The 26,352-nt window shown below is 33.0% G+C and overlaps 3 protein-coding genes across 18 annotated transcripts in view; all 3 read right to left on the reverse strand.

The window, feature by feature from the left end:
- Positions 1 to 680: 680 nt before the first annotated feature.
- Positions 681 to 12,988, reverse strand: mthl8 (methuselah-like 8). Of its 2 annotated transcripts, none has more exons than XR_011396918.1 (7): positions 10,778 to 12,988; positions 8,693 to 8,849; positions 4,318 to 4,509; positions 4,018 to 4,239; positions 2,795 to 2,942; positions 2,368 to 2,697; positions 681 to 917 (listed from the first exon to the last, which is right to left on the reverse strand). XR_011396918.1 is itself a non-coding variant. In XM_036361572.2 (7 exons), exons 1-7 carry the CDS (start codon positions 11,711 to 11,713, stop codon positions 863 to 865), a joined length of 1,923 nt encoding a protein of 640 aa, XP_036217465.2. In that variant the 5' UTR covers positions 11,714 to 12,987; the 3' UTR covers positions 681 to 862. The 2 variants fall into 2 exon arrangements, 1 of the variants encoding a protein (XP_036217465.2); XM_036361572.2 differs by having other exon boundaries at positions 2,485 to 2,697; positions 10,778 to 12,987.
- Positions 12,989 to 17,622: 4,634 nt separating this feature from the next.
- Positions 17,623 to 21,595, reverse strand: mthl9 (methuselah-like 9). 2 transcript variants are annotated; one of them, XM_036361580.2, is made up of 8 exons: positions 20,563 to 21,595; positions 19,483 to 19,627; positions 19,232 to 19,423; positions 18,936 to 19,169; positions 18,711 to 18,867; positions 18,166 to 18,369; positions 17,958 to 18,052; positions 17,623 to 17,888 (listed from the first exon to the last, which is right to left on the reverse strand). In XM_036361580.2, the coding sequence occupies exons 1-8, from the start codon at positions 21,100 to 21,102 to the stop codon at positions 17,842 to 17,844; spliced, it is 1,614 nt and encodes a 537-aa protein (XP_036217473.2). In that variant the 5' UTR covers positions 21,103 to 21,595; the 3' UTR covers positions 17,623 to 17,841. The 2 variants fall into 2 exon arrangements, with proteins under 2 accessions (XP_036217473.2, XP_036217483.2); XM_036361590.2 differs by having other exon boundaries at positions 17,958 to 18,031; positions 20,563 to 21,594.
- Positions 21,596 to 23,170: 1,575 nt separating this feature from the next.
- The window catches only part of mthl10 (methuselah-like 10), a 41,586-nt gene continuing 38,404 nt past the window's right edge, over positions 23,171 to 26,352 (reverse strand). For all 14 annotated transcript variants that reach the window (XR_011397191.1, XR_011397188.1, XR_011397186.1 and 11 more), the window contains one exon: positions 23,171 to 25,538. Coding sequence is in view for 1 of the 14 variants with exons in the window: in XM_070112208.1 (XP_069968309.1) it covers positions 25,382 to 25,538 (157 nt within the window). In the remaining 13 variants the exon portion in view is untranslated. The remainder of the gene's footprint in view (positions 25,539 to 26,352) is intronic.

Below are 26,352 nucleotides of genomic sequence, written 5' to 3' on the forward strand. Positions count from 1 at the left end.
CTCGTATATATCGAATTCCGACTTATGGTCAACCACGAAGTCGTTAGGAACAGAATTAATACATATATCACACCTTTATACAGGGAGAACAGATTTCGCTTTACTACAGCGACATCTACCGTACACAGCTACCAATGCTGATTATGGTTCGCGTATTTGCTAATGCAAGCATACATCAATCTGGTTATGTACTTGGATTGGAATAAATGGCAAGAGTCCTAGGAAAGTTAATGATGGGAAAGATGTTGAAAGTTGAAAGATTGAAAAGTTTATAAAGGATAATAACTCGCATGAATACAAACAGTGGCTGCGATGATATGAGAGAAGGACTTTTAGGGGTCTGCTTTTTAGTTTTTTCTAGACGTCAGATAATAACAGGTTTGGAAGCCTTTATCAGAATCATGTAACGCTCAGCGGTTCAACCCATATGGAGGAATAGGGAAGAAAGATTCGACAGATGAGTCTTTAAGCGCCTGTTCCACTTTCTGTAAGCTTTTTTATAGCTTTTGGAGAAGGATGTATCTAAAGGCAAACCTTAAAGACAAAAATCAGGCGATGCTGCTGTTGTTTTAGTCCGTTCCTGTAACTTAGATCCGATAATATTGGTACCTTAAAGGATTGCTGGGATAGGCTTGAAATTGTAATGAAAGTTCTTTTGGGCGAAGAAAAAAGTCTTTGCATAAAAACTAGACAATTTATTATTATATACATATAGACAAGTTTAGATTACAATATACTTTTTGTACATACACGACTCGAAACAACATATTTACACTCTAACAATAACAAAAACTATAATAATTACTAATATGATGATAACTGACATTGCGGACGATCTTGAGCAAAAATTGCTCTGAAATGCTTAGAAGCCCGACATGGGCACGGCGCTGTCTGTCATCTCATCGTCATCGCTACTGCTGCAAAAATATATACGTTTGTTGTTGTAAAAAGTTTAAAATTAAAAAAAAATATTGAATAAAGTTTATTAGTATGATAACTTCTCGCTTAACCTTAGAGAAGGCGCGCTTTGAGTTTGCATTGCATTTTGCTCACTTAATTTTACACTTGTTAAGCTCTGTACCTTCGCTAAAAGTTGTGTTCCACTTGTTCACAATCATCATCACAGCCGATGCAAGTTCAGAATATATATTCTTAATAAACCTGCCAAGTACAGTATAAAAATTAATGCATTAGTCGAATTTTGTGGGAAATACCCATCTGGCTCTTATCAGCTCGATAATGCAGCTGCCAATATAGAGAATAGCTGAACCAATTTCAAATATCGGAAGTAATTTAATTATTTTACAATTATATCGTTTCTATTTCCTTAACTTATTAGCTGACAACAATGACGAACAATATAGCACCACTATTATAGGAACAATCCGAAAAAATAAAAAATAAATTCCACCACAATGAATTACGAGTAAAGCAAGAACAAACCCACATACAATGGTTGAATATGTCGAAAACAAGCTTCTGGTATCCTATATTGCAATGAAGAAAAATTAAAAAGCCATACTGATGCTTTCATCACTTCATGCAGATGCTCGGTTTAATAATGAGTCCGTTGATAACACCAAGCCCGAAGTAAAATGCAATGTTTTATAATAGAACGAAGAAAAGAGTAGAGTGTCGTCCAAATTAAAGGAACGTACTCAGTTATCCGTAAAACTTGACAATGAGACTATTTTTTACTATGCTTGACATAGCTGGTATAAATGCGTAGATAATTTTTAAGAGAAATACGCAGAAATTAACTCAGAGGAGGACTTTCTTAAAAGAAGTGGCTCTTGAGCTGATAAAGCCACATATCATAAAGCGGCAAGCCACTTAAACTTTACCAAAACATCTAAAAGATACGTTGGAACGCATTGAACCAGGTTTTGATTCACCAAACCAGCCTGAAGAAAACGGCTTTTGTGATTTCTGCCCCAGAGGGAAAAATAGACGCAAATTACTCTGTGCTGAACATTTAAAGTCTACATGTCCTACTTGTTTCGACAGGAAAATTAACGAAGATTTCTCAGAATAATGATATACAGATATTTATATACTTATAACACAATTTTTTTTATAATCTCCATAACAAATCTGAATTTTTTTCTAATTTTTAAACAATTGATTAACCTTATTATTTAACTCTTATTTCTGTCAAATAATAAACACTTTTAAAGCTTAAGGCTCAATAATCGTATTTAGATCAAACTAAAACATGCAACACTTTAAAGTTAAATATAAAAATTACGAAATATTTTTAGTACGTGAGCAAAATGCTCCCGCGCGATAATCCATGCCACTCTGCGCAGCGCGACTTCTCTAGGGTTAAAACTGCAATATAGTGGTAGACACTAGTTTCGAGCTTACCATAACTATTTGCATTACCACTATGTATTTCCAATCCAGGGACCTACCACATTTTCGTGATATAGTTTGTGGTAACACAAAGGGTAATCTATCACTAAAAAGTACCGTTAAACTTACACATCATCCTCGATGCGTCGTAAAAAGTTTTGTACCTCCTGATTTTGACCAATTAAAGCATACAATGCGCCGAAGCCATGAAAAACGATGAACAAACAGACGGCATAGTTGATGTGCGTCCAGTCTTCGCGATAGTAATTTATGGCGAACGAAGTGACACAAACCAGAAAGACAACAAAGGTATAGCTGAAGAACTTAAAGAACGATTTGAAGCTGTGAGGAGGAGTGAAAATATTGAGTGGTTAAATAGTAAATGGGTTTAAAGGATATCACTTTAATCTAACATATAATATATGTATGTTATAAATACCGATTCTCGTCGAGCGTTTCTGCTTTATAGATATTATAATCCTGTCCCTCACTGTTATGGATCAATGTTAGTATATAGAAAAATATGCAGATAACACAAGCGATGAAAATGGGCGCGTAATAGTAGACCATGATGGACCAGTTGCGTGCTGAAAGAATATTGGTAGAAACTTAATTTAGAAAATCGAGAAAAAACGTTAACTTCGGAAGCTATAACAGCCTTCACCGGTGCATTTCTTATAGCTAAGCGTAAAAGGGTGTACAAATAACTTTATCTTGATTTTGTTTGGTCAATTTGTATGGCAGTTTTATGCCATATTGGTCTTGTCCATATGCTATCTTGGTTCGATGTGGGCGATTCCAACAAATAATAAGCTTTTGGGGAGAAAAAAAAAATTTCAGATCGTTATCTCAAAAAATAAGGGATTTGTTGTGCAGCTGGTTTTGTTGCAGAGCTTTACACTGGAATGTCGATTGATAGTAGGTTAAGTAACCTTTCTAGGGAAGGAGTGGTTTTTAGCGCTCCCGTTATGCCTGGAACGCTTTCGTGTCTAGGAACTTACCCATCACTATAAAAGATATGTGGTTTGCAAACGTTATCAGTTTGGGTGCTCTCCTTTCAAAATTTTTCAGAAGCTCATTAGCTACAAGGGGTCACAGTATTGGGGACAGTACATGGTAATCTGATCTTCGTTCTAGTCCCCATTAATCATCCTGCAGTTCAGTAGAGCTTTTAGTCATGTTATGTTGGCGAACTCTAACCGGGTTGTTTCCAGATTGTTAACGATTGCGAGATTGGAGATATTGTTGAATGCTCCAATTGCGTCAAGAAAATTTCTGAGGGCGTATTCCTTATGCTCTAGAGCTTTCTCTATATTTAGGTTTGGGAGTGCAGTGTAGTGTCAGTGGATCTACTCTTCGTATAGGCGTGCTATCGTTTCAATATATTAGCCAATAAAAGCTGGCTTAATGATGTCATGTTTTAATAAAATTTGCTGAAAATATTTCGCTTGCTACTTGTATATCATAACTTTAGGCATAAACCAAAATTTATTTTCATATTCCCCTGACTCTTATATAATGAATTTACTGGTTTTCGTCTGTCCAAAAGACTTTAGAGGCAATGTTGATATCAGAAAGCAACTTGTCCTTCTTTTCAAATAATATTTTTCTTTTTTTATAACTTGACTAAATAACCGAAAGTAATTTTCGTTCTCAACTTACGATCGAACCAACAGGTGTCGCCGCCACCAAATATAGCCTTTCCAGCATAGTCATTGTTTGCTGCGAATATCGACCAACCGACGGTCAACAGGGCGATCGGAAAGAATATAAGCCAAAACATTAGCCGCGACATTATAATGCCATGAAAATGCATATAAAAGTTGAAACTGATCAAGCTCAGTATATAGAAGGATAGCACCAAGTAAATGACCACACAGGCGGCTGAAAATGAGGAAAAATTTAAATTATATTAAAAACAAAAATTAATATTATATTTAAAATACAAATCTTCAAACTTACGCAAATTGACGCAGGTCCACGTCATGAAATCTGCAGGATCGGTGAGGGTGAGATGCGCCATTATCGAATAACCGAAGATAATGCATAGTGTGTAGACCTTGATGGCAACGCCGTAGAATGTATTGCGCAGATTACTGGCGAATAGATAGATGAAAAGGATGATAAACATGCAGATGACAGCCAGTATTAAACCTGTGGGCGAGTCAAATCACATAAATTAAAGCTAATCTAAACACAGAGGCTAACGGAAACATAAAAACTAATTAATATAATCGTATTTTTAGAAAAATTAGTTATGTGCTTTTTTGAACAATAAATAACATAAAAATAGATATAATATAATATATTCATACCTAACTTTACCTTTCGGTCCTTCAAATATTTATTTGAAGCGATATTTTCTTAAATGCCGTCGTATTAGAGTGATCTCTCAAACATTTTAGTTTTAACAGAAAATTAAGGTCATTGAGCTCAAGTGTCTCATAATCGACAATCAGTTCAGAGAGGACTCTGACTTTTGTCGGCCTTAATATTTTAAGCTTCGTTGAATTTACCTAAACATGCATACTCTTATAATGATTTCAATTAGAGAAAGGCGCATTTACAATCGAAGACAAAGGAGACTCTAGACAAATCGCGCCGAATTCACGTCTTCGCCGAAGTTAACTTTCGAAATAATATTGGAGCTCTGTAAAATCTGATAATATTTATCCTGAGAGCAGACTAAAATGTAAATTAAAACTAACAAGATTATCTAGGAAAGATGCGCTGATCACATAAAGGCACTTTGTGAACACACTTAATATAAGGTCGAAGGATTTTCATGCACATAAATGAATAAAGTGCAATAACAATACAAGTTGCCAAATTTCTAAAATTAATTGGAAAAAAAATACGAAATGGATACAAGAACGAGTCTTTAAATAAGAAACGATCAAATAAATATTGTGAATAGGATTGCCACCTGTTTACAAAATGAAAAATTTTGCATTATCAAATAAGACAGCTTTCAGCTAGCGAGAAAGCCTATATGAGTTAGATTTTGTGTCAAAAAAATATGTTGGTTTTCTTCTTTCAATAAGGGTTGCCAACTTTCGAAACATAGGTAAGTAATTGCCAATTTTAACATCACATGTAAGTAATTGGGAAATTGCTATAAGTTAGAAAAACATTTTATTTGATACATATTAAGATAGATATTTGCTTAGAGTTGCCACCTATTTCAAAAACTACATTTACTTTGCACCCTAAAACATTATAAAAAGTGTTGATACAGTTAAAAGCTAACGTTGCATTTGTTGTTAAAGAAATCTGTTAAGAAAAGTTTTTTTCAGTTAAGGTTGCCAACTTTCACAATATAGCTAAGTAATTGGGATGTGATTATGAGTAAGAACGTTTTGTGCCAACGAAACAAGTTGGAACAAGTTATTTTCGGTTAGGACTGCCAATTACTTAAAAAAAATAAATATCTATTCAGAGTTGCAACCTGTTTAAAAATGTAGTTTTTTAAAATTGATTAAATCGAATACCAAATTTTTCGAGAAAATATTTAAAACAAAAAAAAAATATTTTAAATGCTTATATGTTTTTAAAGGGTTGCCACATTCAAAATTGCTTTATGTAATTTTTCGAGAAAATATTTAAAACAAAAAAAATATTTTAAACGCTTATATGTTTTTAAAGGGTTGCCACGTTCTAAAATTCCATTATGTGAAGCGCTATACTCATATGGCTATACAATTGATATATTTTTCTATTCGCACCACCTTAATGTGCAATTAATAACACATTACGCCCATTTAACTACAAATCAATACCGCTCCCATTCCACTGCAATTACACGCTGCAAATATCGACATACATACATGTCTACACAAATTTATATGGCGCGCAATAAATAATGAGAAAACTCACATGGTTTGTTGCTTACTTTGGCATATAAAATTTGCGTTTTCTTCAAAAACAAAATCAATAAACTTTGTTTACGTTTAATCGGTTGTTACAATTTGTGGCAAATCGATTTGTTGTAGTTATTACTATATTTGCTTTGAACAATATGCAATTTATTGGATCAACAGCAAATAACAGTTAGCAAATGGGCGAGCTATTTGCAATTATTAAATCAAAATACAAACACAAACACATACATATACAAAGTACAAATGTATGTGCGTATAATTCGCGATAAAATATTGTTGTGGCATCTATAAAAGAAAATAATTACAAATTCACACGTGGCACGAAAATATGATCATGTGCGTAAACCAAATTGACCATCCACACTCGTATACATACCTAACTACAAACATGTATTATATATACATACATATAATACAGAAATTGCCTCGACTTAGATACATATTTATGTATTTATCATAAATATTTTTTTAAGTTCTAAATATAGCAATGGAATTTGATGAACATCTTATTAAAATTAGGTATTTTTGGCAGCAATCGGCAATAAAAAACTAAAAGCATTTGCAAAAATAACTTTATCTTAAGTGCTAAAAGTTAGCGGTTCTTCTTAATTTCGTATAAAAGAGCACGTAGCATCGACGCTGGTGGGCGTCTTATTTTAATAGCTGTCAGCTCATTATATATGCATTTACAAGAAGGATATAAGCTGATTATAAATATTGGAGACTTGGACGCCGATATTATAAATTCAATATAATTTTTTTCAAATCAAACATTGTAATATTTTTTTTTATTTCATCCTGTTATTTTTAAGTTTGCAAACTTTGTTTATGTAAGCCTTTTAAACAACAACAATTTTGTTAATGAAATAAATTTCTTAAAAACTTTAAACTTGTGGCAACCCATTTCAAAACATATTTAAAATTTTTTTAAACAAATTTAGCTTGATAACCCTATTAATATGTTTTTTTTTTGTTTTTTTGCAAATATTCATAAAATAATTTTTTGAAACAGCTGTTAACCTTTGCAAAAACACCTCCGTCAGTAATTTTTCTCAAACTTCTTTTATTTGTTGTCCAATTAAATATTACTAATTTATTTGATCAATTTAATTGAATACAAAATATTAAACATGTGACAACTCCTAGAAAAATATGTTCATCTGTAAGTTTTTTTTAAATTTTTCTGATATCTATCTAAGTACCACAAACTTCATTTATGTAAATAATTTCCTTAAATTAAAATTCGTTGACAAGTGGAAACTCATCGACCACAAATAAATAAATTTAAAACTTTTTTATACCGATTTAGTTTTACCGCCTATTATAATGTTTTATTTTTATTTTTTTTTTGTTTAATACAATATTTTTGAAATATTTTTTTAATACAATGAGCAATCCTTCTCACAATACCTCCACCAGAAATTGTTTTCAAAACTTTGTTGCCCATATAGCAATATATCAATTATTTAATCATATTAATAAATTAAGAAAGTGTAAACATATGGCAACTCTTACAAAAATATGTTTATCTGTATGCATTTAAAAATTTTTTGATATCAATTTGCTAGTAGTTAGTTTATGTCACCAAATTTTTTGCATTAAATTCTTTAACAAGTGGCAACATTTATCGAAATATATTTAAACTGTTTGTTTTCGTTAGCCTCTTAAATTTGATATCCATATAATGATATCTTATATATTTTTCCAAATAGCCATCAACCATCTATCTTAAGCCGCCCAAGTAGATACTATACCAAACGATCAAAATCCCGAACAAAATAAAAATTTAAATCGGTTATCTTCGTTTTTTTTTTCTAGTGGTGATCGATTTTTACTACTGGGCGTAAAGACGTTCTTCCAGAAAATAAATTGTAAAGTGCCTTGGAAAATTCCTACAGCTCACTCGATATCCACATTTCTACTCGCTTCTTAAGTGAAATATTCGACTTTAGAAGTAGGTCTACCAATTAATGATTTTTGTTAAGTTTTACACAGCTATAGTACTATACATTTATATTATATGAAAAAGGTATATTAAGTTCCATATCTCTTTTTAATATTGGCCTCGATATTTTTCGACAATTTCATGAACGATTTTTCACTTTAACAAGAATTATATTAGGAGGTGGGTTATTATGAATCTCTGTCTATCTGACCACCTATACCTAAAGACTTAACAATGGGTATGGGAAGTTATTTACTATTACTTTGATGATGCTAATCTGCCGATAAAATAAAGGTATTCTCTATGGCATGTACTTATATCTACTATTTTCACAAAAGTAAGAAGGTAATCCCGATTGAAATGCCTATTTAGCTGTTGTTACCCGCCGGTTTTGGTTGTTAATTTTACACGACCTTTCTAGAAAAATAAAGTTTGTTTATGTTCATTTTTTTGGTTTTAAGAATAACAAAATATTCATTCATCCAATAATGTAAATTTTACTTTCACTTACAAATTGCGTAGGTCCACTCCTTGGTTGTCAGAACGAAGGGTAATTTTTCGCGTACACAAGCCAAAGGTTGCCATTCCCATGTAATTTTGTCCAATTGATGCGGTGTATAGCAATAATAGTTCGAAAATAAATAATTTCGATGTGCAATGGAACCATTCTGGAATTTAAAATAATAAAACGAGTTAAGCTTGAGAATTTGTAATAGTTACTCGACAAAAAAGATCATTTTAGCATCTTCCAAGACAATTCAACAGAGTTGCCATTGAGGTATACCACCAATGATGATCTTCAAAATTTCCGATACCATTTTTATACTCTAGCAACACACAGCGTGTAATCGGTTTGCTCACTTAACTATTATTTGTAACACCTAAATCTAACTATGGTGGATATAGAATCTATATATATATATTATAGATATATACAATATATATATATATATCCTAATTGATTTAATGTACATGTCTTAAAAACCCCTAAAGTTAAATTAACCAAACTTGCTGAAAACACATCCCACTAACATTTCCTCAGATAGTATCAAAACGGATGATAACAACGCGCACTCCCCATATAACGGTTATATGGAAAACTACTAAATATATTATAACAATATTATCTTGACATTTTTATGTTTAATTGTGAAATTGGGCAAAATCGAACTACACCACGCGAACTTCCCATACATCACAATTTTTAATTTTTTGTGGTTCCTTCACTTTACAGAACATATATCATGCACAAATAAAGATATCGAACATAAAGTTAGCACTATAGTGGCTTTGACGCTTATTATCTCGCGCCTAAAATTTCGTCGAAAGCAGACCACAACTAAAATAGAAATTCAGAAACAAATAAAAAAACCACTTCCGGTGGAGTTTATACAATATATACCAGTCAATATGTATGCCGTAATGCCAAGAATTTTTCAAATATTTAACAAACTAATCAAATACACTCGATATAATGATTTTCGACTTTCTAGCTGATGTTAAACCGTCTATGTTGATTACAATGTTTTATATGTCAAAGAATCGATCTTCAAGTTGATTTTTTTTTTCACATATACCCCAGTATACATATTAAATTTAGTCTCTTTGGTTGAGTTTGTATCCTGATAACCTCTTCATAGTCGATAAAGTTGTTTTCAGTGAGCATTCTCTCGAGGTCTGAGAAATGTCGCTGGGAGTCAGACCAATATTGTTTTCATTAATTTGAGACATTCTGAATCGGTTATGGTTATGAGCAGCACTCAGTTTGTACAGAGATTTCGCATACCTAAAAATCATATACAATATCTCGAAAACGGCATTTTGATATATGGTATATGTATGTGCTTCGAGGATCAGCTATCTTGGTAAACTTCAGTTTAACTTCATCTAAAATCATTTTATGGATATTTTTTTTGTTTTCGTCCGGGGCACTCTCATTTGGAAACTCACTGAATTCATCAACATAGAGCCATATTTTGGTATCAATTAAATATTTTTTAACCAAAAACTATCGTTTCATCAATACTAGGAATTCCTATTTATGAATTTTATATGTCAGGTATATTAATAATGGAAGTTACCCCGATATATTGTCAATTCTTCAATTATTTCTATTAAGTTTTCCCATACCAATTTTTAAATCCATAGAAATTCATTGTTAAAAAAAGTTTGGAATAAAAAAATAAATGACAACTACCCCAGCCAGCCTGACGATACTTTATAGAGTTATTGTGTATAAATACAATGTACAACTAGTTTGCAGCAAGGAATGACTAAGCCGTTGTTTAGAAGACTTACCCTGTAAATATTTCTGTAATCGTTTTGGTACATGTCTCTGCTAAAATATGCGTAAAGCGCCTAAATATAGGCAATATTCCACTATAAATTTTCATTGCTTCCAATGCTTGACGAGCAGTGGAGAAATTTTAGATGATAGAGAGTAACATGGATCCAATTAGGACTGTCCACACCGTTTCATGAGCAAAAATAGCCCAAATTATTAATTTTCTTGGGCTAGCAAGTACTCTGATTGAGTAACTTTGAGTATTTAAGATTTTTTTTATGAAATCATGCGTAACATGTCAATGAACTTTACCTCAAATAGCGTCCAATGCACCAGTTGATTGTCCCTAAGAACGTAACGCATTCGCGCGCACGGCACACCAATATTTACATTGAAATGATGCGCAGTACGCACCAAGCGTGTGCTGCCGTTGTTGTGCCGCACCGCCACTTCGTGGTGATCCATGCCTGTCAGCGCGAATACAAGACTGTGTTGCTGTTGCTGTTGCTGCTGCTGCTGCGTAGCATTCACCACTTCAGCATCGATGACACTAGCAATCGAAACGCATGATTTACTCAGCGTATCATAGTAGTGACCTTCGGCGCAACAGAAGCGTATGCACGGTTTCAGCTTACAAATGCAAGCGCGCATGTGACGCTCCACCGGCACGCGTACGCCATCTTTAATAATGAATGTGTAGGCGGCAACTAGCTCGGGTGGTATGTAGGTGATGCCGAGACTTTTTAGTAAGGCAGCGTTGTCGTTGCCGTTATCGTTGTTGCTATTGTTATTGTTATTGATATTGATATCAGTGCTATTGCTGATGTCAATCTCGGTGATATTATTGTTGTTGTTGTTTCTACTAATGTTGTTGCTGCTGTCGCTGGTATTTCTGTTATTATTACTGCTACTGCTGTTATTACTATTGCTGCTGCTGTCGATATTTTTGTTATTGCTGCTTGTGCTATTACCCCCTGCCGTCGCATTAGGTTGCTCATACGCCCAGGCTATGCCCGTCACATTAATAGTATCGATGAAGGCGCAATGATATTTCGTATCCGCCGCAGCACCACTAGCAGCTGCCGTTACGCTGCTGAAACAACAACAACTGCTAATAATTATGATGAAAGCAGCCATTAGCGCCCATGAGTATTGTGTTGTTGCCACATCAAAACGAACATCTTTAATTGCTTTCTCTAATGTTGGCGCGCACATTTGGTGCACGCCTTTATGTCGTTGCGCAGACATGTTTTAAGAATTTTTATTTATATTTTGAAAACTTTTTTTGAATTTTATTCTTACTCTTTCCAATTAAAATTTTTTAGTTTTTTAGTTAAAAAAATGTTTGTTATTTTTTTTTAAATAATTTTTTTTTTAGTTATTTTCGTTGTTGTTTTTTAATACATTTTTTTCAATATTTTTTCCGAACACACAGTTTTGTAATCATTTTTTTTCAATTAATTTTCTTTACAACAACTTTTTTTTCAAGTTTTTCCAATTACGAATTTTTCAAATATTTGTTTGTATTACTTTTTCCAAACACATTAGTCTTCAGCATATCTTTTGTTAATTTTTTAATTATAAATATTTTTTTTTTAATAAATTTTATTTTATTTCACTTTTTTCGTTGAATTGTTTTGTTGCATAATTTTCTTTTGTTTTCCAATTAAAAATTTCTGAAAGACTTTTGTTTAGTTTTTCCAATCACACTAATAATATTAAGTTTTTTTTCATTAAATTTCCTATGAAAATTTATTGACTTATTTTAATTTTTCAATTTTTTTTTTGTAAATTTTTTATATAATTTTTTTGGGAATTGTTTATTCTTTCACAATTTGTGTTTTTTTATATTTATTAAAGATACACACGCACACACATGTGACTGCATGCCGACGCACTGAAATGATACATAAATCTTTATTGTTGTTGTTCGCTATTGCGTAGGCTATTTTTAGTTGGCGAATATTGTGTTTAGACGACCGCACATTTCAATTCCTACAACACAAATGATGCGATATTCTCCAGAAAACGTACAAAGAACCTGTGGGCGTCTTATGCGTTGTTCAAAAATTCACAACAACAAACAACGCCTCTTCTTAAGCAAAAAAATGCAAAAAAAAGTAGCGTAAATGAATTCGAGCAGCTCTCAAGGCGTTGAACAGATCACTGATTGTGTCTTGATGACTGCATTCATTCATCGCCCATGAATTATTCCATATATATATTCTATGGCAACGATGACGTTATTCACTGCGCCGCCTCAAGGATGCGCTTAACCCGCGACACTTGCATTCCAACACTTCACACCTTGGCCGGAAAGATAAGTGCGCTTTTGTGCGCATCTGGTGAAATGCCAATTCGTATAAGTATGTGTGTATATATGTATGTATGGTGTGTGTGTAAGTAGTAAAGTGCCGGTTCGGCTTTGCTACCGTTAATTGCTGTGGCCTTTGCGCTGGTTATTCCTTCAATTGCCCGTGCCAATGTCCACTCGAACCGCGTGCTCGCGCTCAACTGCTGTCGAGCAGTAGTCCATTGGCATGACCGCTAGTCGGCGGTTGCCCACACACTCCTTGCACGTTTTGAACAAGCACAAGTGACCCTGTCGGAAAGGTGTGTGGCATGTTGTGGGCGGCGAAATTGTTGTTTGCTGGTACTTTTGTATACAATGCGTGCGAGTTCACACTCTGCATGAGCACATGACTCACTGGACGTAGGGTTCGTTGTCCACTTGCTTAAGGTAAATAGCAGACGTGAAAGGCACTCACCTGATCGAAACTTATTAAATGCATTTGATTGATTAGCAAGATAGGACATTTACCTATTCACAGATGGGACTATAAGTAAAAAATTTTCTTAGAAACAACGCAAAGAGCCACTGTAATTGTTGGAAGATGAATGAATTAAAAATCATCTTCTGAAGACAACAGATCTATACGAAATATAGATTAATGATAAAATTATCAATGGATTTCTGGGACGACTTGCGTTTACTAGATATTTGTTTAAACGATGTGCTAGGCAATGTTAAGACATAGCAATGCAACGAGCAGATCACACGAAGGTTCACCAAACCGAATTTTGACATTCATGACATCATCCGATCAAATTTGATCTGGACTGGTTTAAGCCGCGCACGTAAACCTATTCCATAAATAATTGTTTCTTAGCTTGGCACAACATTTTTTAAGTTCGTTTTAAGTTTAATCACCATTTTGATTGAATTGATTTGATTGTTTGATTACGACGCGAAACGATTCTCTGGCGACTTTTACCATGAAACATTGAAACTACGCCTAGGAAAGAAATTTAAAATGTTGCACACGTATTTAGTATATGAGTGGCGCAAAGAACTTAGTGAAACTCGTGACGTATTGAAAACTTACCTAATGTGAGTCTCGTCTATCCACCTCTGTTAAAGACTTATATTAAAATACATGAATTGTTTAGTATTCCGAGTCAAATTTAATCAGATGGTATTTAATATTGGCTTCCTATTTACTCGCCCCGATTTTTTCCCAAGAATATTCAATATCTTTGACAACCACCTACTGAACTTGGAGGTATATTTCTTCGCCTTTGGCATAAATATGTTGGATAAGTTTATTTCCATAAATATATTTCCGTTTTCTTCCAAAAATGTTTAATGCGCAGATTAGTTCTCTGAAATAATTAACTGGAGTCATCTGGATCTGTGCCTATTTTTGGAGCGCTAGAATATATGAATAATATTGAGCAATACTGTCGAATTGACGGTTCTTGGCTGGTCAAAAATCTGGTTCAGTTGAGGTTACGTAGATCCGACTTACATGAGGACGACTGGATCAGTCGAAGCAAAAGATACATAAATCGACCTACTAGGAATGGATAGAATGAGAGACTTCTTTTTAAAACTTGGTATTCTATTAGTTCCTACCGCAAACAATAGTTATGGAGTTTTAACTATACATGCTTCAGTGAGATGTGAATTTGAGTATTACCTCAATTACTCAATTATTGTAGTTAGTTCACTCTATAAAGAAGATGCCAAAGCAATTTCTTCTAATATATATCATCGGTGGAAAAGAAAGGATTTTAGTCCTGTTTTCAACAAGTTAAAGACAAAATCTGAAGTGCCGTTAAATTAAAGTACATTATAAAATACTAAAAAAATTTGAAACTATACGTTAATTTGTTTTTTTCTTAATGGTTCTGCGTACTATGGAAAATATTTGGTAATAAATCATTCTTTCGGATATATCTAAAAAGGTTTGATATTAATTCAATATAATACTGAAAGCCATACGTATACATATATGCATTGCTCTTTTTATTCAAAGTTATCTTTTGTCAGAAGCATGTTTATCATGGCTTTTTTTGGCACATAACTTTTCCGGACCAGATCGGACTATTATTTTCTATTTTAATCAAGCTGTTTATTAGCGCGCCCGAATGTAGGCAACAATTTTAGTGGCGCTTGGACTCTATTGCGAATAGTATTAACGAGTGAGGCCCTTGAATGATTAATTCATTTGTCGGAACCGTCAATATCAGATCGCTAGTGCAAGTTAAATGTTTTCATTTTGATTTTTTGTAATATATTTCCTACAGAGCACACAGATAAAGATACGCGAATTATCCAAATGTGTCTATGTACCAACGGCGTGTGTATTTCTTTTGGATACAACATCCATAAATACATTTGTTTATAAATTTGCGCCGATTTGTATGAGCATACGTATCTATTCTTTCGATTGTATATGGCGGTGTTTGTGCGTGCTATGTTCTGCTTGGCGGCTGTCATGCCGTTGATACCGCACAGCAGGTAAATGGACTCCCATTGGCATACGGCACAGTACTTGTATATGCCAGCTGAGAAAATAAAACAAATTTACATGCAATTGTAAATGTATACATGGCGCCCAGCGGGAAAGTGGGAATAAAATAATTCAAAAAAATTTTCATTAAAATTATAAATAATATTTTTTATCGTAATTTTAATTTTAATTAAATTTCCTACAGGACACTTTAGTAAAGTGTATACGAAATGATTAACTTGCAACTCTTTGCTTCCTCCTCTTTAATTTCCCATATTGTAGCGATGCAAGAAACTTTTAGTGCCACTACAGTGGCTACATTTCGCACACATACATACAAATAGTGCCACTCTGCAATTGTCCTTTTGTTTCAGGCGCTTCATTTAATTGTCCTCGTGTCTTCATATTTATTTATTTATTTATGTATAGTTTTATCACATATCCGCATGTTTATTTGTTTGTCTATTTGCTTTGCCAGTTGACACTCACACTGCCTTGAAGCGCTGCACTAATTTATTCACAGGACTCGCGGGAAGCATTCACCATCTGTTCGGTGGCAGAGTTTGTGGAAAGGTTACTATAGAAAACTGACCTACAATGGGTTAAAACATTAAACGGCATTGGCATTTTGTGATTACGCTGCGCTTCTCGGTGAAAAATTAAGAGGTTATCAATTCAAAATTGTTGTGCATAAAATATCATACATTTTCACTAACATATAACGATGGACGTCAGGTGGAAAGTCGGTTTTATTTGATTAGGAAAAGGTCAGGACTCATTGCGTTAACAGTACTCAAGTACTCAAGTATACTCATATTGACTGTAATTCATCTTTGAAATTAAATTATTGCAATATATGTGTATATATGCATATGGGAGCTAGGATATTTTGCTGTCCGATTTCACAAATTTTCGGCATTAAACTGTATATATTACAAGATACATATAATATACGTTGACTTAATTTTTTAAGGTTACATACTGACCGGTCCATAGTCAATCGGAAGTTTTAATATTCTTATAATAGGGCGCTAGGGGATATTCACCTGATTTATTCGGTATTTGGGTTAGTGCGAAGTTATCTTCCAATGTCGAAGATTTTGAGATACCTTTAGAGCACTATTTGTTCATCCCGTTCATAGTTACTTGACTTTTAGGCTGGAAAGTTAAAGTATCAGAAAGAATTTTAAATTGTAGGTATGGGTATTTTTCGCTTTCGCTCGTTTGAAATTGGTCAAATAGTTCCTGAGCTATAGGATTTCCCTTAAAGGTGGGTGGAGCTAATGGGTCCCATAGGATTCATATAGAATGTAGGCGGGTTATCATCCAATTACACCTATTTTCGCACTGCCAGTGGAGGTACCAAAAAGATTTTTCTGGACCAAATTTGCTTGAAATAGCTTTAGCGATTTGTGAGATATGCACAATTATTCTATTAGAAGGCGGGATCACGCCCACTTTTACAAACTTTTTAGCCCACATATGACCCTCTCTACTGTGTTCCATTGCACTAAATAGCAGTTTTATATCCTAATTTGTGGCTTAGTTATGGCATTTTATTGATTTTCGATTAACCGCATTTTGTGGGCATGGCAATAGTCCAATACAATCCATGTGCACTATCGATCTTCCTATGGTGCCAAGTAACATGTGTACTGGCGGACGGACAGAGAGTCACTCTAAATTCAACTCGTCTCAACGTCTTGAATATATGCACATACAAGTACGTATGTATATATCTCGAATAGTTTTCGGTGTTACGAACAACAGCTAGGTGAACAATACTATTATAATCTGTGGCAACATGTTGAGATAGTATAAAAAATTTAAAACGCTCCTATCGATTTGTATCGATATATATATTGTATATTTATCTAAATATCGAATGTAATCGATATTATCTGACATAAAAAATTGGGCAGTATTGTTAATCAATAACATTGTGAGTAATTGAACTTTTTTATCATTAATCATGTTAATCCATGAAGCCATATAAATTAACAAATCGATACATTTTCAAACAAACAAGCTCTAATTTAATGACAGAAAGATATTCCTATACTACATATTAAGTTAAGTGTAACAATTTTTATTTGATGCCGTATATTAATCGATAACGTATATATTTTTTACCGATATTTAATACTTGTATTGTTGTACTCGAAGTTGAAAAAAATTAATTTTTCGAAGAAATAATTAGTTAGATTTTTTTATAAATATATGTATATTTTTTGCAAAATTATTCATATTTTCAAAACTTTCGAGGAATTTTATATTAAGTTTAAAGAAAATATGATTGATATATTTTTAAGGATCTATGAACATATATATGTACATATTAAGTTAAAAGTCCCTCCAATATTTGTATGATATGATATGTATTGGGTATTCTAAGGTACATTAAAATGTGATCAAAATATTTTATGCACATATTTTTTTTATATAAACATATTTATTTACCACCTTTTTAATTAAAAAAATATTTGAGATTTAAGTATGTCATGGATTCAAATTAATTTCACAAGTAGCTAAGCTCACTTCAGTCGAACGGTTTTCATTGCTAATATATATTGACTTCACTTATTTTAGGGCCAGATCTTCGTCCTTGATTTCATGTTTGTAGCCCTCTGTAGAAGGAAAATAAAAAAAAATATTTCTGTTATCCAATTTGATAAAAGTCATAAATTTAACTTTACCTTTGAGTTTATCAGTCCTCTGTGTGTGATACATTTGCGTTAAGTAGACGCCGTTTTCCGTTCTCTCTTCCACTCTGTAAGGCAAGTAAAATGTCCTAAATAAATATATTCTGAAGCTATTTTCTTTTCCACAGATTTTTTATATATTTATATATATGTTTGTTTTATATATATTATAATATATATAATGTTTATATATCAAACTTACACATTGACATGCCACCAGGCGCGCACCAAAGGATTTTTGTATAAGAGAAAGATAAGTCCCGCCACGGACAAGCCGAATATGCAAACTCCCGTTATGAAGTCAATTATATAATATTGTCCACGCCAACGGAATGTCAGATAGACAAAGAGTTCGCGTAGCCATACGCATGTGACGCCCAGAAGATAACCAAAGAATGCAAAGAAACTAAAAAGTTGGAAAATATATGATTAATCCTCAATAAAAATTTAAGTAATGTCATTTAAGATTTGAACTGGAAGAAGTTTTTCGGACATTTTGAAACTCTTACCTATATTTTCGTAAATTTTCTTGGAAACTTTTGGGTGTAGGCATACAAACTTCGAGCGGTTTTTGAACTCATAAGCGGTATACCATTTATTGAAGAAAATATGTTGAAATTTTTGGAACAATCTCATCAAAACTACTTCCACAACATTTGGCAATGATAAAAAAGTAATGTCAACAACCAAAGCGCTAACCTTTACTATTTCATTGCCCTTTCTTGACCAGTCCTTCAAAGTACTCACTGCGATTTTATCAGCTTAATATCATAACCGGCCACATTTATCACATCTTCGGGCAAATTCCAAATGATTAAATAGGTCTTTAGATAAAGCAACATGCCTAGCGCCAAACAAATCAATATCGGTATGTAGAAGTACAAGAGAATGCCCCACAAGCGAACTTGTTAGAATGAGAAACAACAAATAGTTATCAAAAAAATATTTAGAAGCTCCAAGTGCCTTCCATACCATCAAACCAACAAAAAGCATCGCCAATACCGGGTTTCAGCGGCTGATAAATATCGGAGTCTTGTATGAATTTCAGCAGGAATCTCAGACCCACCGCCAAACCGAAGGCAAACATGTAAATTAGCTTGCGCTTCCAGCTACTTAAACGTCTCGTCTTAAAGTTGTACCAGAAATTCCAGCTTATGATGGTCAGCAGAAAAAAGGAAAATATAAGGAAGACATAAGCAATAAAACCTGTAAGGAAAATTGTTATAGATAAAATTTCTAGGTTAGGTAGAGCGCACTGTTAAACTCACCAATATTACGACAAGCGGTTTCTGAGAGCTCCAAGCGTGAACGAAATGCCAGATATGTCAGCGCCGATAAACCAATAATTGTAGAAGCCAGGTGGAAGATGAGCGATTCACCATAACCTCCATTTCGCACCGCTTTAATCGAGACCAGCGTGAGCAGTATAAAGGCGTAAATTAGTATAGCGACGAATAAGCCTAGGGGCGCCAAAGAAAATAGTTAATAAGGAAATAGAATAGGGAAGAAGGCAACATACATATAGCATAAATCCAGAGACGGAATCCATGTGCCGAACGCTCGCAAGTAAGCGGTACCAAGCTCCAGACTTTCTTGTGCTCCAACGGCGTTAGGCAATACTGATCTGTCTCCCAAATACGACCCAAACTGGAGAGAGAGCCATTCTGAAAATGTAAATTTTTTAATAACATAGGATTTGGTGAATATCACATGGTTATTTTATTGGATGTCTAGAAAACCAATTTTCACAATCGGATTTGCGATACTTATTAAATTTATAATTTTTGATGATATAAAGACATTGTTTTCCGTCTTGAAGTAGAAGTAGCTAAGTGTCTTTACTTTTAACAAAACTTTTAGTTTTACATAAAAAATATAACTTTAAAATTTTATGTGACGTCACATTATCTTTCTTCGTCAAAGTTCAATAACAGCAGTATTTTTATTTTGAACCTGGCATCTCATCAGTTCATAAATTTGTTATTACTTTTGACATTAAGCGACAAAAACTTTTCTCATATGTAAACACATCACATCAATATCAGATATATCACACAGTATTTACAACTTTTATACTAAGCGATATCGCATCGTCAATTGCAATCTGTTCAGATATATCATATAATGAATTTATATATAAAATTTGTGATTTTGAAACACATCATATCAATATCACATTGACTACCTATTTAAAAGAAAAGAGCATTATATTTTTATGTATTTAAGTGCCAGATATTATCTGCAAAACTAATATGATATCACATCATCAATTACCATCAGTTCAAAGATATCACATGGTTATAAGATTTATTTCGAAGTCATTTGTATATAAATTTATTTATAACAAAAATTTAAAAATAAGCATTAGCGGAGTATAAATTTTGTATTGAATACCTCATGACGTGATATCACATCATTACTTTGTATGTTATATTTTTCAGCTAGGATATATGAAATTTTTTTTTTGATCTTTTTACAATGCTGTAATATGGTTGTGATATCAGATCACCAACAAAACTAATTACATCACTCGCGCGATTTTTTTTCATACAATAAATGCACTTTTTCAATATTCTTAGCACAACCAACACTTCCTTACCGCATAGAGATCCCACTTCCAGAAGAGCGCATCGCTTTTATCTATATACTTGCGACTGCAACCCGTCTCGAAGCGCATCACGAACATATCACTTATATTGACCACCTTAACGCTGCTATTCACATCAGACACTTCGATATGCGTGTACTGTGCGCTTTGCTGTTGAGCGTTCAGCGTTGACGCATGTGGCAGGCAGGTGTGCTTGTATTCGTCGAACAATTGACCCGGCGGGCAGCAGAAGGTAATACAAGGCCGTTGGAGACAAGCGCAGCCGCGCGTATGGGATGGCGCATGGGAGAGAATACCATCGACTACCTTAAAGTTGTACTGTGCTGTCATATTTGCCGGTATGAGGAGACCAGCATATGAATAAGAGCCATCTTTGAGACGCAGACCGTCGCTTATGTTGACCGTTTGCGCGTAGGGGCAGGGGTAAGTGGGTGTCGCTGCCGCTAGAGGACGTACGCTCATAAAGAAAGGCAACAGCAGCAACAACAGCACAGACAAAAGTTGCGATTTTAAGTTAGACGCGTTAAACATTGTGTTATTAATTAGCAACGGTAATTTGTTTCAATGCAATTCACGCTACACTACACAAATTTTAATAATTCCACACAAAGGTGATGTGGTAGTAATTAACGACTTGCCAATTGTTGAATGTTTAGTGCACAAAAAAAATTGTATTTTGCTAATCGCCAGCTTTTGCTACGACTAGCGTGCCGGTGACGTCACGTTGTCACGTATATTTTTGTAATTTTTTTAGAATTCTTTAATTTTTGTTTCAGTAATTAAAATTGGTATTACTTGTTGCTTTAATTTCATAGCATTTTTGGTGACTTGTTGCACACGCTCTTTCTTCATTCGTCGCCAGCACGTTCACTGCCGCCACACACTAGACACAACAACACACGTTTTCGTTTGTACCCGTCGCGCGCGCTCTCCGTCGTCCACCAGCCACCAGCACCAGCTAGACATTCATCGGAATGGACACACACGTCCAAAGGGGTCCAGAAATCAAAACAAACTGCCAGCAATTGCGTTAGCGACGCGCTAGCAACCGCTCACAAATGCTCATTCTAAGTAATGATACACACGCGAGCGCTCACCTATATATATATGTGCGAGTGTATGTGAGTATGCGCGTGCGACTATACTACCCGCTCGCTAGATACCTTGGCCTTCATGAGCCAACAAAGATTTCCAAAACAAAAAAAAATTCTAAAATTTTGGAAAATAGCTTGAAGCAGAAAAAAGCTCGCCGCCGGCATAGTGGCGTCTCAAACCAAAAGCTTGCAAAAGCTACTTCGGAAACTTAAAATAAAGTGATGGCGAATATATTGCTTTATTAAATGTATTGCCAAATCTTTTCAGAGTAATACCAAGAATGCAAAATAGCGTTTACTTGTTGAAAATGATCGCGCCAGTAGAGCTTGAAAGTTTTGTGTATATAAAATATTTGAAAAATGGTTGTGAAAACTCTTCAATATCAAAATTTGCTCCATATTTCTAAGCAAATATTTTAAAGTGTAGACCTTTTGTAATTATGCGGAATCAAAGATTATATGGATGGCGTTAAGGTTGTGACAGTATCTTAATTGCCCTTGGTGTGGAAGCTGGGAGGTCCATAGATTCCACGCTATAGCGCAAGAGCACACCGAAGTAGCAATTCGTTCCTAATCTGAGGCAGTTATAAATCATCACTGAAGTTATAGAGATTAATACCACAAATTCTAGCTATTCTAACATAAAAACCGTTTTCCTTTAAAAACAGTCACTATCGGACCTTTTAAATTAAGAATAATGGTTTTTTCTTGTACCTTCAGAATTCCAATATAATCTAAAATAGACGCCACATTCAAACCACGAAATCTGAGCAAGCAAGCCAAAGGGGGCTATCTAAGAATCAATATAATAATCAGGGCTGTCTTTCTTATTATTGATATAATCTAAAGATAGCATCGGAGAACGAGTAGTTACAAGATTGTTGGACCTAAGAGACGAGCTCTCTCTCTCTATTTCCGTTATAATATCTGGAATTGGTCTATACCTCATATCCCTAATATAATGAATTCCGATCCTCTGGTTGACGTTTTCCACATCAACTAAATATAAGTATCTTAGTTGAAGATAATAAAATGTAAGCTGACGCGAACTAAAATAAAGTCTAAGTAAATGGCCTTCAATATAAGTTGAACTCTTTTGCTATTTGAAAGAATTTACCAGCCTTTGATCTTTTCAAGTTGCAAGAGTATTAAATGTTCGGTTACACTCGAACTTACCACTTCCTTACTTGTTTGTTTTGAAATATTTATTTTCTTATCTAATTTTGACTTAATATTGGAAAAGGTTTCTAATCACTTTAAATTATCTGCTTTTTAAAAAAAAATTGGCGGGCTTTTTCGTCGTTGAAATTTTTACTTACAGATGCTATAAAAAGGTAAGTGTGGTGGCAAGTTTTCTCAGAAAATGTAAAAAGAGACCCCACTAAACGATCCATTTTCCAACGCTTCAGCCCTGGTCTACACCAAACACTCAACTAATGTACCTTAAGTGAGTTCGTCATTGTGCTTATGATTATAAATGTGATCATTAAATGAGCAATTAATCATTATCTCTTTGGTGTTTTTTACACTTTTATTCAAATCAAAAATATTTATATTAATTAACAATTCATACTTAATAAGTGAAAGTTTTATGTAAATAATTTATTAAAAAAATTATAAAAAAATATTCAATAATAAAAATATTAAATTAAAAAAAAAAAAATATTAAATATATGTACTTGTATATAGTATATTTAAAAAAAAATAAGGAATGAAGCAAAGGATGATCAAGATTTTCTTATTTAACTATGACTCTGCGCATGCGCATACACATAAGCCCATTTACATACAAATGGAGTGTAATTAAATACATTTTACTGTTATGACGTTATATGAATAAGAAATATTTTACATATTTTAAGTTTAAAAGGCACATACATACAAGCTCTTATAACGATTTTCGTATTGTTTTTTCTTTTCCAGGTAAGATTGCTTCTAAAAATTACTGAAATTTTTCTTGCACTGTGTGTCATAAATGACAAAAATTGTGCATACTTAAAGATTTTGGTAAGTCAATTTTACTGATACCAACACGCCTATTATGTATGATTGTTATTGTGAGTTTAGTAGCCGCTAGCCAGTCTTGCATCTAACTTTTTATTTTGCGAGTTCAGTTGATGGGGAAAAAGTGAAGGCTGACAGTTAGCACATCTGTAGATTTAAACCGTTAAAGAAATTTGACTATTAACTGAGCGTTCTTTTGCTACTCGCTTCTAAATAAAAAATAACCTATGTATACAAATTCGTGGCAAGCTCTAGGCGCTTTGTCTATATAACGGATTTAATTAAGAAGCTTTTCAACCGGTCAATGGTGACTAAAACCCTCGAATCTGAAACGCTACCCAACGAAAGAGTTTTTTTGTTTTTTAAAGAAAATTCCACAAACAAATATATTCTACGAAAAACTTTTTAGACGTCATTAATTACGAATAAAATTTTTGTTTCTGAGCTCTACGAATTACTAAGCATTTTTGAAAATGAAAATAATTTGAGGTTATGTTGAACTGTCATTGACGTGAACAGGCTAATTTAGGCAAATTAAAATTTTTTTATCGCATTAACGTTCGAAGAAATTTTGAATCAAAAAATTTTTGTGAAATAACGGTATATTTAATAAATAAGTATTTCATAGATTAACTGGTAGTAATACACAAATAAATATTCATTTTTTTTCGTGAGACGATTTTGAGACAAATGTTCAAAAATTTCCACTTAAATTTCTTTGATTAAATGTAAATTTAAAAATAAAAACTAAGAAAAAAACATTGCAAGTTGCAAATTACTCATTAATGCTTTGTTTTACATATACATTTTTTTATTCTTTTAATAATATGTGCTTTTTTTATTACTATTTCATAATACCATTTTATCGATTTTTTTTTTAAATATTATTTTTTTACTTTATTAATTTATTTTTTAATAAAAGAAAAATTAAAAAATTAAAAATATTTCATTTATTGTATATAATTTTAAATATATTTTTCATTAGAAACAAATTTTTTAATAAACTTAATACCAATTTTTGATCTTTGAAATTTTTATCTAACCACCGCTGTGACCCTTTGCAGCCTTTAGCATTTAAGAATTTAAATATAAACTCACAACATAGTTATGTTAAGTACAATTAGTTATTTTTATTTCATTGTTCTTATGTGCATGCGCGTGTTTATATGCGTTTATATGTATTACAGTATTTATGTATATATGTATGTCTTTCATATTTGTTTTATATGGCTCGCTAATTTCATATATATAGGTATATATATTTTAAAGCAAACTAAATAATTAAATGAATTACTTAAATACATATGGTACAACAAAAATATGACACTTTCACAAAAGTTGTTTCTTACTTTACATACATAAAGATGTAAATTGATATTAAAAGTAGTTAAGTGCTATGCTTTATAACTTAAAATCTACGTCTCAAGCTCATCTTCGTGCTAAATATGATTTGTGATTTTTGTTTTAATTTATTTTCAATTTTTTTTTGCGGCTGCCAGTGATTTTTCTATACTCCACCTCTGCACATTTTTAAGACTTTAACATTTTCCTCGTTGTTTTTCCTCACACAAATTGTCCGCCTCTCTCAATATTCAACACAGGCTTGAAAGTATTTTTCAATTCAAACCATTTCAATTTCTTTAATCAATTTCATTTGACTTGTATCTATTTCGTTTAAATCACTTCATTTTCATTCATTTCATCTTTGCAATTTAATTTCTCAAACTTGTCGTCCGTTCGGTTGGCAGCATTAGCGGTCTCTCAGCGGGACCAGCAGCCGAGAGCGTTAAATTGCCAACACTGCTGGACGTTGTCTTCGTTGAGTACTGGCTCTGACGCTGGTTGCTGCTGTCACGTGTAGACGTATAGCTGATTTTAGGAATGAAAATTAAAGAAAAATTATTTGCAATTAATTTATTTTACTCGAATATTTTGTTTTTTATTAACACATAAACACACATATAAATGTAAAGCAGCTAACCATAAATCAATTAAGCAACCGAATTTCCAAGCTACACATACAACATATTACACATATACATACATATATACTACAAATACATACATATAAGTATATATATAAATATATTTAAAAAATATGATTAAATATAGTATATTAAAGTAAAAGTGATTTTGTACGCGAGGGCGTATACGCAACATTTTATAGACTGCAAAGCTTTTACAATTCACTTTTAATTGATTGCTCGCCGCTGCGTGTGTCGGATATTTTTACGTTTTTTAGGCGTCAAAATAGTCTAAAGCAATAATACATACTGCAAATATTGTGTATATAAATTTATATATGTGACTAAAGCAGCAATTTGCTGTGTATTTGCTCAAAATATATAAATAATGCTTAATAATTTAGCGCTGTTTTAGAAATATATAAATAAATTATTGTCTTATTTTTACAAAATCGCAGATTTTCTCTCATTCACCTTTCTCTTGCTATAATATCTTACCAATGAAGCACTATTCAGGTTCTGAAAAAAAATTATTATTATCGCAGAGGGTTAATACCTCCAGGTTATGGTGAAGGCAATCTATATAAAAAATACTTTCCTATTTATCTCTTTTTCTATAAGTTTTTACTTTAATATTTTTCAAAATATGTATTATTTACCGACGATTATTTTAGCTGGTTTTGTTGAACAATATGAGGTGGTACACCTCTTCAATAAAA

Source organism: Bactrocera oleae, chromosome 6 (assembly GCF_042242935.1).
Source record: "Bactrocera oleae isolate idBacOlea1 chromosome 6, idBacOlea1, whole genome shotgun sequence".
Taxonomy (NCBI): domain Eukaryota; kingdom Metazoa; phylum Arthropoda; class Insecta; order Diptera; family Tephritidae; genus Bactrocera; species Bactrocera oleae.